Raw genomic sequence first — 13,140 nt, forward strand, 5'->3', positions numbered from 1 at the left:
ATGAGAAATATGATGCATAAGACTAAAGTATTATTTGTGGAAAATTATGTACTCCTTTGAACACAGTTCAAAAAATTAGAAGACATACGATCATGATGATATATAACTCCAAATAAATATAAAGCATTAAGTCAATTAAAAAAAATTTAATTACTAACAGAATATTAGAAATCATGTTAAATAAAATTTAATTTGCTTGAAAATAATCAAATTATTTCATAACTAGTAACAACAACACACTAAGCAGCAATATGAATTTAAACATTTATATAAAAAAAGCATTGAATGATGTTAACAGAATTCAGCCCAGCTGTTTTGTTGAAGGTATAGAAATTGTGCTGAAACAATTTTATTCAATGCTAATGTTAAATAATGTATTTGACAAAAAAAAATGCAAAGGAACAAAGCTTTTGCTGTTTCTGCAAATCAAAAACAGGCATTTAATGTTTAAGAAATAACCTTTAACCCAATACATGAAGTTATCTTTGAATTCAATCATTCAGTTTTTTTTTACTTATTTAGTTTAAGTCAAAACTTCCTTCATTTTCAAAAGAAAGGAATTTTGGATGGATGTTTCTTTCAGTGATACTTAACATGCCTTCAGCACAATAAATAGTTAATACCTACAAAGATTTTCTTACAGTTTTCCAACACTAAAATCCATGACTGTTACAAGTCATCTCTCATATATCTGGGCTTCAATTCTTCTATCCTTTTGATATAATCTGCTTTTTCAATACATCCCTCACATCGTTCCTCCCAGTCAGAAAGAATCTTTTTTAAATCCCGCACCTTTAGCTTCTTTAGGTCTACTGTATTAAGATCTATCATTTTCTCTGCAAGAAAAATGTAAGACTAAATCAACTTTTTGTTTTCTTCAAATATTGCTAGATAATGTATGACAGACTAACTAATATTAAAGAATCATTAATCAAAATATAATCTGCATTGTTTCTACTATGTAATTCAATGTTTAGGTAAAGCATCTTTTGCATAATAAAAATATGATTAAATATTATAAAATTTCAGACTTGAACATATTTAGATTATCTGTGAAAGATAATCTAAATATGTTCTTGCTGCATAATAATAAATATTGAATGGTTAACTTTAATGCACAGGAAAAAAATAATAATATTCTATATTCCAGCATGACTGCATAGATCACAAGAGTTCATAAGTAATCATTTGACAGGAATATCATTAAAAACATTTAGTGATCACTAACCTAACCATAGTAAACTGAATTGTGTGTAACACTATTTCCACATTTAGAGCTACATAAGACCATCAAGTTACAATTTATTAATTACATGAAGAGAGAAATGGAGAATGTGGTTGTAAGTGATATGACCACATAGATCAATTTACAAGTCATCATTTGAAAAGAATAACTTCTTTAACTGAATGTTTTTGTATTTGCATTAGTAGCAGCAAATGATGCAAGAAAGCCAGCTTATACAGCATCAGCCAAATCAAAAAATAGTAATAATAAATAACAGACCATTTTGCCTTTCCATCCTGTCCAATATTTTGTCTAGTTCTTCCTTAAATTTATTCAAACTATCTGCTTCCACAACAATGGATGGAAGCTTTTTTCCAGCAATCAACAGCCCACAGGCTGAAGGCAAACTTCTGCAACCATCCTCCTTGCTCAATTTAAGTCCTGTCAGGTGCATAGCCTGACCAAGAGAAAGAATTCAATTGACATTAAGCTTGCTCAAGCCATTCAAAGCATTAAACACTTCTCTCAGATCATCTCTCAAACATGTAGCATCAAAGCAGCAATTTACAGAACTGAAGTGTTTCTCAGTAAGAGCCCCTTTGTTCCCCTCATCAAGATGCAGCCTGACCAACTGCTTATACAATGGAATAATCAACTCCTTATCCCGGCTAACAAAATTCCTACATATCATTGATGAGCTGATCCTATGACCCGACCTAGTAGCCAGTGTGCATTGTTCAGAACACTTAGCATTAGAAGAGGCATTTGATGCAAGAAAGCAAGCTTATGCAGCATCAGCCAAAAAAAATAAAATACATAAATAAATAAATAAAAAATAACCATTTTCACTTCACCCCTCTGTTCGTTCAAAATACCTGTCCGGCTGAGCCTTAAACTTATTTAGGCTATCAACTTCCACGACAAGGGATGGAAGTCTATTCCACCAACCAGCCACCCGCTGGCTAAAGGCAAATTTCCTCACGTCTATCCTACATCTGTCTTTTCTCAATTTGAATTTATGCCCTCTCAGGTGATTATTCTGAGCAAGAGGAAGAATCCCATCAGCATTGAGCATGCTCAAACCATTCAAGGCCTTACACACCTCTATCAGATCGCCTTGCCGGTGCCTAGTCTCCAGACACTGTAATTGCAAAACTTAAGCCTTTCTTTGTAAGAGCACCCCTTTGTTCCATTCACTAATCTTGTTGCCCTTCTTTGTACTTGTTCCAGCATCTCTACATCCTTCTTGAAATGAGGCCTCCAGAACTGTATACAGTACTCTAGGTGTGGTCTGACACCTAGAGTCCATTGCCTTATACAAGGGAATAATCACCTCCTTATCCCTGCTAGAAAAATTCCTATATATCACTGACAATACACCATGAGCCACTCTTGCAGCCCGTCTGCACTGCTCAGAAAACTTCATATCTGACTGCACAATTACTCCCAGCTCTCTTTCATTTTCCACCACCTTAAGTGTAGTACCACACAGTTGGTATGATTCTCTGGGGTTACTTCTACCCATATGCACTACTTTGCATTTGTCAATGTTAAACTTCAGTTGCCACTTCTCAGCCCATTTGCCCAAATCCTTTAGATCCCTTTGCAATAGCACACTGCCATTAACACTGCAAACTTCGACACTAAGCCTGATATACCTTCATCAATATCATTGATAAATATATAAAACAGTGGACCCAACACCAAACCCTGTGAGACTACACTAATAACATTAGTCCACAAAGAGCAGTACCCATTGATTACCACCCTGTGTCTTCTCCCACTCCATCCTTTTATCCATTGTAGCAGCTTACCTTTAATACCATTCTGCTCCAATTTATACAGTAGTCTTCCATGTGCAAAGTGTCAAAAAGCTTTCCTGAAATCCAAGTATATGATATCAAAATTATTTTTTGTATCCTTTGTAACCACATCATAATATCCAATCAAATTTGTCAGACAAGACTTTCCCTTAAGAAACCCATGCTGTGTCTGAATTATTGCTGCAGTCTTCTCTAGATGATCCTGCAATGCATCTTTAACCAGTGACTCCATTATTTTATCCTGAACAGAAGTTAAACTAACTGGTCTGTAATTACTCGTGTCACCCTTCGATCCCCCTTTGTGAATTGGGGATACATTTGCCCTCTCCAGTCCATGGGAACCTCCCCAAATCCAAGGATGCTCTCGTAATTATGGCTAACGGTTTGCTTACTTCCTTTGCTGCCTCTTTTAATATAACTGGATAGATCCCATCCACCCCTGGTGCCTTTATGTTTATCTTCAACAATTTCTCCTCCACTTTTCTCTCAGTTATTACAAAATCATTAAACAACCTGCTATAATTTGATAACCTTCTGACATTTTCAAACCTTAATAACTCATGTGTGAATGTAGATGCAAAATACTCATTCAGTTTGTTTGCTATCTGTGCAGGATCATCAACAGTCGAACGATCAATATCAAGTGGACCAATCAGATTCATTCCCTTCCTTTTAGAGTTTATATAAGTAAAGAAATCCTTTTTTTTTAGTATCCTTTGCCAAAGACTTCTCATAATCTGCCTTCACCTGCCTAAACTCCTTTGTGACTTGATTACAGACTAGCTTATTATCTGCCATAGGCTTCTGTGTCGCCTGATAATTTATATGCATACCATGCATTTTTCTTCTCTGCCACGTGCCATTAGTTCATTTGACAACCATTTAGGCTTAAACCTTGAACAATATTTCTTAATAGGTATGAAACTTTTAGTAGCTTCCTCGATTAATTCTGTGAATGCTTCCCACTTAGAATTTGCTGTTGGTAACATCATCAGTTGATCCCACTGTACAGAATTTAAAAACTGTCTTGAGACCACTGTAGTCACTTTTATGGAAGCAAAAACTCTTCCCTTACTCTTCATGGTAATTATAACTTGAAGTAAATCCCACATCAGTACACTGATCACTGCTACCCAGTGATTCCTTTATCTGAAAATTCTTAAACACAAATGATCACTGCTGATAACCAGATCAAGAGTATTACCCTCTCTGGCTGCCTCTTGAACATGCTGCCGCAGAAAACAATCATCCAATAAATCCACAAAAGTCTTACTAGTGTGCAAGTGACCATCCTACAAGTTCCAGTCAATATCTCGGAAGTTAAAATCCCCCATTATAAGACATTCTGATTTACTAGCCCACTATTTCTCCGTACAATTGTTGATTGTACTTATTCAAGTCATTAGGCCTATAACACACTCCTACTCTTATTTTTGCTTTTGAAGTGCTTATGTCAACACCAAACTGACTTAACAGTGCACTGTTCTCTATATCAACTGGATGCACTTCTTTTGATTTTGTTTTTCTTAATTAACAGTATAACACCTCCTCCCTTCATATCTTGTTTATCCTTTCTGTACACATTGTACTCCCAAAATTCCAATTCTTTAACACGCCACGTCTCTGATATCCCAACAATATCAGCCTTTGATGTCTTGACCAACACTTCAAATTCATTTACTATACTTCTAGCATCGGTATACATGAAAGTATACATGCACTTATTCTTAGTTACTCTAACGCATCCCATATACCCACCTTTTTCACAATGACTGTCATCAGTCCCTGAAACCCCAGCACCCCTTTCTCCAGGCTGTTGCTTATAATAGAAGTAGTGCAAGAATCACCTTCACCTCTGCCTGCAGCTACTTTTAACCTGTGTCTGTGAATCCCCCCCCCAAGCTAGCATCATGTGCGGAAGTTTGGCTTTAACCAGTGGATGGTTGATTGCTGAAACTAAATTCCACCTGTTGAAGTTGATAGCTTAAACAGATTCAAGGCAGAACTAAACAAACATTTGGAGCGAGTGGATGGGTGAAATGAGAAGGGAGTGTGGTTTTTTGGCTGATGCTATATAAGCTTGCTTTCATGCATCATGTGCCTTTGCTAATGCTAATTCGATATCTGGAAAGTTAAAATCGCCCACCTTCATAAGACATTCTGATTTAGTGGCCAGTACATACTGGTCATGTATATTTGAACCATGGTCCACTCAAGTGCCTGTACTACTATACTTACACTCATCATTCAGGCTATAAAGTTCAATTATATTAATTACAAAGAAGAATGCATGGTTACAAGTAAGCCAGCTCACTTTCTGGATCATGTGTTTGACAGTGCATGTTGTTAATGTTAAATACCACTGTTGTAATAAAATTGCATAAGAGGTACCATAGTCACCAACATGGCATTTTGGTAATGGCATTATACAACTGCTACCTGTCACACACCCAAGATAAATGAATGCAGAAAGTTTTAAAAAAAGAAAATTGAAAGTTAGAGAGAAATAAGTTTACCAGTTATGTTGAAAATTAAATTCACTGAATCATTTATAATTTTTTTAAGTTTACGTTTTGGCAAGAAGTAGCAAGCAGGAGCATATAAAAAAGAACTCTTAAGTTGATACAAGCATGATTCCAGAAATACAGCTAAAATAGATTGCAGATTATTCCGGTCTGCCAGTTCTTCTGTTTGAATGTGTAAACTAGCCAGCATTTACAGTCAATTTCTCAGTTAGGGATTACATACTTGACCATCCCAACAAGGAAGGTTATCTTTGTTAGGATGGTCAAGTATGTAATAGCTAGCTGAGAAATTAATAGCAATTAAAATGAGCACACAAAATTAGTCATTTTTCAACATACTCTCAGCAGAAACTTTTTTTGAGAGCCAGTAATTAGTGTTTCTTGTTTTATGAAAGCCCCAAACATGAAACATTACAATTTATACTTACTTTCATCTCATGCATGGGATGAAATAAAAGACAGATCCTTGGTCTCCAATTTCTGTAAAATGGCAATTTTCAGGTGAAGAGAGGGTTATAGAAAGCAGAAGTAAAAGAGATAAATGAGGAAAAGTTGGTTTGGAGTTGGACATAGCGTTAATTGTATGGCAACACCAGGGATCTACTCCAACTCTGCATAGGAACTCTGTTATGCATACAGCTCACTGTAAAGGCCAAAATGTTTTTGTCAGGTTGTTCTTCTGGCCATTTAGCTCTGAGGACACTGGTGGAACCCCCACATTGCCCATCATCACCATGTGGGAGGTAGGCCAGGTGGTAGAGAGAGCGAAGCATTCTGGCTGTACCCAACACAGTTGTCTAAGTCTGTGTCGGCAAAAAAAAAATAAATTAATAATAATATTAGAATCAAGCACGGGGGTATAGTGCAAGAAGGAAATAAAGTTGGGAGAACAGAGTGGTTTAGAAGACAGCCACCCGAGTTCTGCTAGGCAAAACTCACTCCACCAGGCAAAAGAGGGGAGAGGAACAAATCCCAGGAATGGGAAGCAAGTCACACAGCAACAGAACCTTGTTGTGATAGCTAAATGTGTAGTAGTGGTCAGAGATCACTAAAATCCTACTCTAGTCCAAAGTGACTAGCATATCCTACCTCAATAACAATCGGGGTTAGCAGCTGGAAGTTAGATCATTAGTGACTGCTCTGACTTGAGCAGATACCAACTCAGCTGGGGCTGAATTAGTAGGCCAACCTAGGATCATGTTACCATGGTCAATGAGCATGAGAGATATCAGGTCTGCTTGTTACTTCCAAGTCAGCTGAAGGTCCAGTCCAGTTTAAAATAGTTAGTCACGTGAGATTAGCCACAGTCGGGGGTGTCACATCTAAGGGCAAGTTCCACATAATGATGACCATTCAGAGTCAGGGTCACTTAGGGTTTACCTAGGAGTCTATGTTCATCATTTACAGGGAAATTTACCACCAATCTTCTATTAAACAGTTCCTGGGTAAAACTGAAATATTTCGTGAAATTGAGAGCAACATGCCCCACATGGGTAACTCAAGTTGTCAGTGATCCACAAGAGGATAACTGTGATCTAACATTCACTGGTGAATGATAGATCACAGCATTGAAGTTAGTGACAATGAGTCAATGTGAAACTGACAAATGAATTTTTTTTAATTAAAACTGATTAAAAAAAAATAATTGTATAGCTTGTTACAGAAAAATACAAGTGAAATATGCATATTTGGCTTGTTTACTTTATTTTTTTCATTAACTATGTACTTACCTTTACCTTCATGGCTAAGATTTGCTTTTTATTAATTTGAATAAATAAAAACTTTCATTCCATATATAATTTGGCTTCAGTACTACCTACCTTGTCTTATCAAGATTCTTTAAAGACTTTTTAGTATACTGTATTAGTACACAATATACTTTAATATAACAGTGAGAAATACTAATGAGGAATTGCATTTTAGATAAACTTACCATAACGAAGATCACAAATCTGGGCATCTTTTTTCTTTAACTTCTCACATACTTTTTCTACTGGAAGACCCCAACTAAGTGGCTTAGACATTTCAGCCATTATAGAGGTAGCCGATTCTTCTAACCCTCCTAAATAATAACACTGTAAAGAAAGAGCAAAATAAATGCTTTAATAAAGCATCCATCTCTGCCCACTTTTGCATATTATCACTCTTGGTTATTCATGTGGATGAAGGGTATTCTCCAGAAGACTATTCTTATGAGGTTGAAAATTTTACAATTTAATGATAAGAATGTGATGCAAAGATATGACATTTGCTTCAGAGAGGGCTGGTATTCAGATAGCAAAAACAATACTAAATTGCCACAAAGGCATTGAAATTTAAAATTAATATATAAACCTCTACAATTATATTCCTGAAGTATTAAAAAAAAAATTCCCATGAACTATTGAAAATACCCTTTCCAATGAAGCAGGCCTTAGCACATGACAGAAATACTGCAAGGTTAAAGTGGAGCATATTTATCATGTAACAGCAATATGTATTTCACTATGAAACAGGAAAGCAGGAATGGTGCTCCATCAGCTTCAACATTGATGTATTTTACTTAAAACTCATGAAAACAAAAAGATTTTGCACAACTGTAAATAATATCCAAAATCTTATGACACAGTAGATAGCTCTTAGGCAATAGCTTAACTGGACTAAAAGACAAGTGCAAGGACTACACCTCTCCCCTTAGACAAATACAGAGTATTTATATTCTGTAACTAAGTGTGGGTTTCCCAGGTAAGTGCACTAGTCCAAAAACATTACACTTCTGTGATCTGATGACTTAACAAATGATATGCAAGTAAGAATAAACAAATTTCTGTTGTAAAATAAAATAAATGATTATATTTTGAATATTTTTCAAAACTGACTATATATATTTAAAGTAAAAGCAATGCTTCATGAACATTAAAACTCATTAATCTTTCTATTATTAATAGTGGACACCATTCTAAATGACTAACTTATCACCTACATTATTCATATTTAACAAACACTTGTTTTAACAGCAGAATTAGATCTAGAAAACATGAAGTGTTAATGCATATCCAAGTTACCTTTTGTATTTAATTAGTCTCTTCTCTCTGTATAAAAATATGTACAGAAAATTTATCACTGCACTTGAGCAGGGTGTTTTATTTAGAGTAGTGATACCAAGGCAACTTGTTGTTATTTGGTTTTTAGGAGCATTAGCAACTAAGGCCATATTGCTCCCGGATATGCGGTGGTCATTCCCTGACCTTTCCGCATCCTCTGTAATTGGTGGTGACTGGCTCGAACCCCGGTCTAATCAAGAAGTGTGTGCTACGCACTGCTGCTCCTTCCCACCTGGCTACAGAGGTGCCTAGGCAACTTGTGGCAAAGATTTCTCCACAATATGAAATCAGTGCACTAAACAGCAAACAATTTGCTCAATGCTACAGAAGAAAAACTGGCTTTAGCCACTACATACAATAATGATTTTGCACTTGTAACATCTGTAATCCTTTACTTAATTGATGGAACACTTCAGCTGTGATCTGCAACTGAATGTATGATTATGACTATTCTGGCAGAGCGTGTGATTAGGATTAATCTGACAAAGCGTGTGATTACTCACTACTTGACCTCTGTGCTGGGCATTTATGTTTTTAACATTTTTATTTATTTCTATTTGCCAATCTCTGTACTGAGAATTTAAACTTGCTATTTGAAGCATGCATGATGGACTTTGTTAATTTCAATCCTTTTAAAACTCAGTCCTGCATTATATCTTTCAAAAAAGCTACTGCCCCTATGCTTGTCTTTTGATGATACTCAGATTTCTAGACAAGATTACATATCTCTATTAGGGATCACCCTAACTTCTAATCTCTCTTGGCATAAGAACATCATAAATATTGCTTCCTTGATTTCTCTCTATTACATTTCTTCTGAACAATTATCCTGTATAAATCTGCCCTACCATGGAATATTGCTCCCACATCTGGGTGAACAATATTCCATAGTACCAATAGAGTATTGTCCCCCATTCTGGGGGATAATACTCCTCTCCCCTAGCTCATGTGATTCAAGATTTTTGTTCCCCAAATGCATAACCATACATTTAAAAGCATTATACTTTAACTGCATTTTTCGGACCATATATGCAACCAATACTAGTCTGACTTTTGACCACCCTTCCCACCTTAAAATCATCAGCAAAATGCCAATTTCTTTGGAACCATTTGTTATTTTGGTCCACCTCATGCTGGTCAAGACTAATGAATTGACAACCTCCTGTTTCCCATCTTTTAACCAGCTTGCAATCCACACACAATAGGATCTTACGTAGCAACATTCACTGCATCAAATTTTACTAGTTTAGATATGTCAAAATTGTTACCCACATCCATCTTTGTGAACTTGGTAAATGTTAGTACTTCTCCAGTCAAAGGAAATCTTTTTGGAATCAGTAATATTCTTAACAGTTTGAATCACCTCATATGCAGCCTTTTTGATTACAACTTGATATATAAATAATGTAATTATAGCTATTATCAATATTACACTGGAAATTATTCTATTAGTGGTCACTAGTGGTGCCACTTTGAAGACAGATTTTTTTAACACCCCCCCACCCCATGTTATGGTATTGTGGTTATTACTTGCTATTGGTTTCCCCCACTCAAATCTGATACAGTTAGGCTCCTTAGAGAGAATCAGATTTAGGATACTAGAGACCGTTGTACTATCCTAGAGATGCCGAGGTAAGTAATAGTCATTCGGTGTGTTGAAAAATCTTTTTTTTTAACAGACAGTGTATTTCTGGTTCATGTATTCTAGTCTGTAAAAGCTGCACTGAAGTTACCCATAGTGAAGTAGTGATACTTGCTAGCCCATTCAAATTGCCCAAAGAGTTATTTTTATGAAACCCCAAACACAAGGTATTAGAACCTAGAGTACTTAGTACCATGCTTGGGTTGGAGGTTGAGAAGACGAAAGAAGATATTTGTTGACATTAGACTTGAACTTCTGTCGACTGTAATTTTCAGGAAATACGTATGAAGGAAGGTTGTTCCAGAAAACGGCAGTTGAATGAATAAACAAGCAAGATGAAAAGTTGGTTCTGTGAGTTAAGTTGGACAGTAAATGGATGTTGGCAGCACGTGGTCGGACTGTTTTGAAAGAGAGAGCGGGAATTATAGAAGCCAATTCAGAAGAATTGTGCCCATGGAAGTACAGCAGACTGTCAATTTACTGGGATTGGTTTAACCGGGACATTTCAAGACTCCAAATAAAAAAATAAAAAACCAGAATAGGTATAAACAGATGTTTTCCAAGTCTTAAATAAGCGAAAAGCAGAGTGTTATAAAGTCATCATTGGGATATTATTATCTTGCAACCCCCATGCTCAAAAAAAAAAAAAAAAGAAGAAGTTTAGTTTGTTTTAGTGCGTCGCTTCAATTGTTCTGTTTCGTCGTACCGCAAAGGGAAAAATTGTTTTATTTATGTCAGGGATAACAAATTTTTTTGTTTAGAAATCGCGAAAATGTGTAAACGCAAACGAGTTGCGCTTTCAATTAAACAAAAACTTGAAATTATTCAAAAGTTTGAAAACGGTGCATCCATTAAATCTCTAAAGAACCAGTATAATGTTGGTGTCCAAACAATACACAACATTGTAAAAAATAAAGGGAAGCATCGTATTGGACACGAGAGTAGTGAGTGGTAAGTTTTTTTATCTATAGCCATATTTTTTTTACATAGGTTACTGAACATTTTTGGATATACTGTACTGTAGTAAGTCCCCAACTTACGTAACTTCGAACTTACGTTTTTTTTTCTTTTTTAGGATTGTAAAATTTAAAAAACAGAATAATAAGCAATAAATAAAGACGATCATGGCACATGGGATTTGGAGTCACAAGCTTAAAAATAGGAAAGAAAAAAGATTTAAATTTTATTTAGGTTTTTTTTTATATGGCTGAAGATTTCAGTGAAGGGGACACAATTTCACCATAATAACATAAAATCCCACAGAATTCCAGCCATTGGTATATTATCGCAAATGCAATATGATAGAGTTTACTACCCTTTTATAATGAATTGCAGTAACAGAAAAGCCCAATAACCAGGAATGTGCAAATTGTTTTAGTAAAATGTGAGCTCGTGTGGGGTGATAATAGTGAGTTTTTGCCTTAACCCTGTGAAATTCTTTACATAAAATTTCGTTTTGACCATTATCATGGTGCTGACTACGAGAATAAGTGACAGCAGAACTAGTAAATCTATCAAAAAAAAAAAGGAAAGCAATCGATTTGGATCAGAAAATTAAAATAAGGATGTTTGAAAATGGTCAAACATGAACAAGTATCATGCAGAATTTATATTTGTCAGTGTCAACGGTGAACACAATAATAAAGGAAAAAGACAGTGCGGGAAGCGGTGAAGGAATTGGCACCAATGAAGTCAACTTTGATAACCAAGGCTACGAAATACATAAATTTTTACTGTACAATTTCTTCCTTTAATTTTTTCTTATGTGCAACTTCACCAGCAACTTCACCACTGTCCCCAGATATATTTTTAATTAGTTCGATTAAAAACTAACTATTTTTCTTCATTCTTCTGAGGATATTATGTGGTTTTTGTAATTTTGGCAAATAACAGATATAGGAGCAATATTTTATTAATCATTCCCTAGTTACATAAAACTCTACTTACATAAGTCCTGGAACATATGACGGGGACTTAATATTTTTGTATTAACCATGAAATCAATTATCCGGGATTTTTATTCTACCATCTATCCCAGAAAATCGAATCTACTGTATCTGTAGGAAAGGCATGCAGCAGAAACATTGTCTATGAGATAGAGTGGAGAGACTGTTAGAGAGGAGTCATTAATTAACCTAACTGCCCTCTTCTGAATGGAATCGAGAAGCCTGAGAGAGGTTTTGGGAACACCACCCCAGATATGGGAACAATATTCCATGGTAGGGCAGGTTTGCGATTTGTACAGAGTGAACAGCTGTTTGGAAGAAAAGTAACGCCGAGAGCAAAAGAGAAAACAAGTTTTTTAGATGCAGAGGAAGCAATATTTGTGATGTGCTTGTGCCAAGAGAGATTAGAAGTCAGAGTAATCCTCAAAAGAGATATCATTTTGCTTAGAAATTGCAGAAGAATCCTTTCTGCGAGATATAAGACAAAACTGAGTTTTCGAAGGATTGAAATCAACTAAGTTGTCTTTGCCCCACTGGAGAATTACCTGGAGATCGGCATTTAAGGAATTGGTAGCAGATATTCGAGAAGTTCAAGCTGATTGAGCAGGGCAAGGTTTTTCAAAATGGAAAGTGGAATGCAATGTGCTATCATCAGCAAAACTATGGATAGGATTTCCAGTCAATACAAGGTCATTAATATACAAGAGAAAAAGAGTGGGGGAAAGAACTGAACCTTGGGGGATACCAGCATGAGTGGAGAATTTAGAAGACAGAGCCATCTACCATCACCTTAAGTGAGCAATCAGAGAGAAAACTGAATAACCAATTACAAAAAACAGTTGGCAAACCATAAGATGGAGGCTTGTTTAGACCTTTATGCCAAACACGATCGAAAG

The 13,140-nt window shown here is 35.7% G+C and overlaps 1 protein-coding gene across 1 annotated transcript in view; it reads right to left on the reverse strand.

Moving 5' to 3' along the window:
* Positions 1 to 539: 539 nt before the first annotated feature.
* Manf (mesencephalic astrocyte-derived neurotrophic factor) overlaps positions 540 to 13,140 on the reverse strand; it is a 54,819-nt gene continuing 42,218 nt past the window's right edge. The window contains exons 3-4 of the mRNA XM_090387061.1: positions 7,507 to 7,648; positions 540 to 836 (exon numbers count right to left, since the gene is read on the reverse strand). Coding sequence (XP_090243187.1) covers positions 670 to 836; positions 7,507 to 7,648 — 309 coding nt within the window. The 3' untranslated portion in view covers positions 540 to 669. The remainder of the gene's footprint in view (positions 837 to 7,506; positions 7,649 to 13,140) is intronic.

This window comes from Mastigoproctus giganteus, chromosome 13 (genome assembly GCF_048544385.1).
Source record: "Mastigoproctus giganteus isolate SK-2022 chromosome 13, ASM4854438v1, whole genome shotgun sequence".
In the NCBI taxonomy this organism is placed as follows: domain Eukaryota; kingdom Metazoa; phylum Arthropoda; class Arachnida; order Uropygi; family Thelyphonidae; genus Mastigoproctus; species Mastigoproctus giganteus.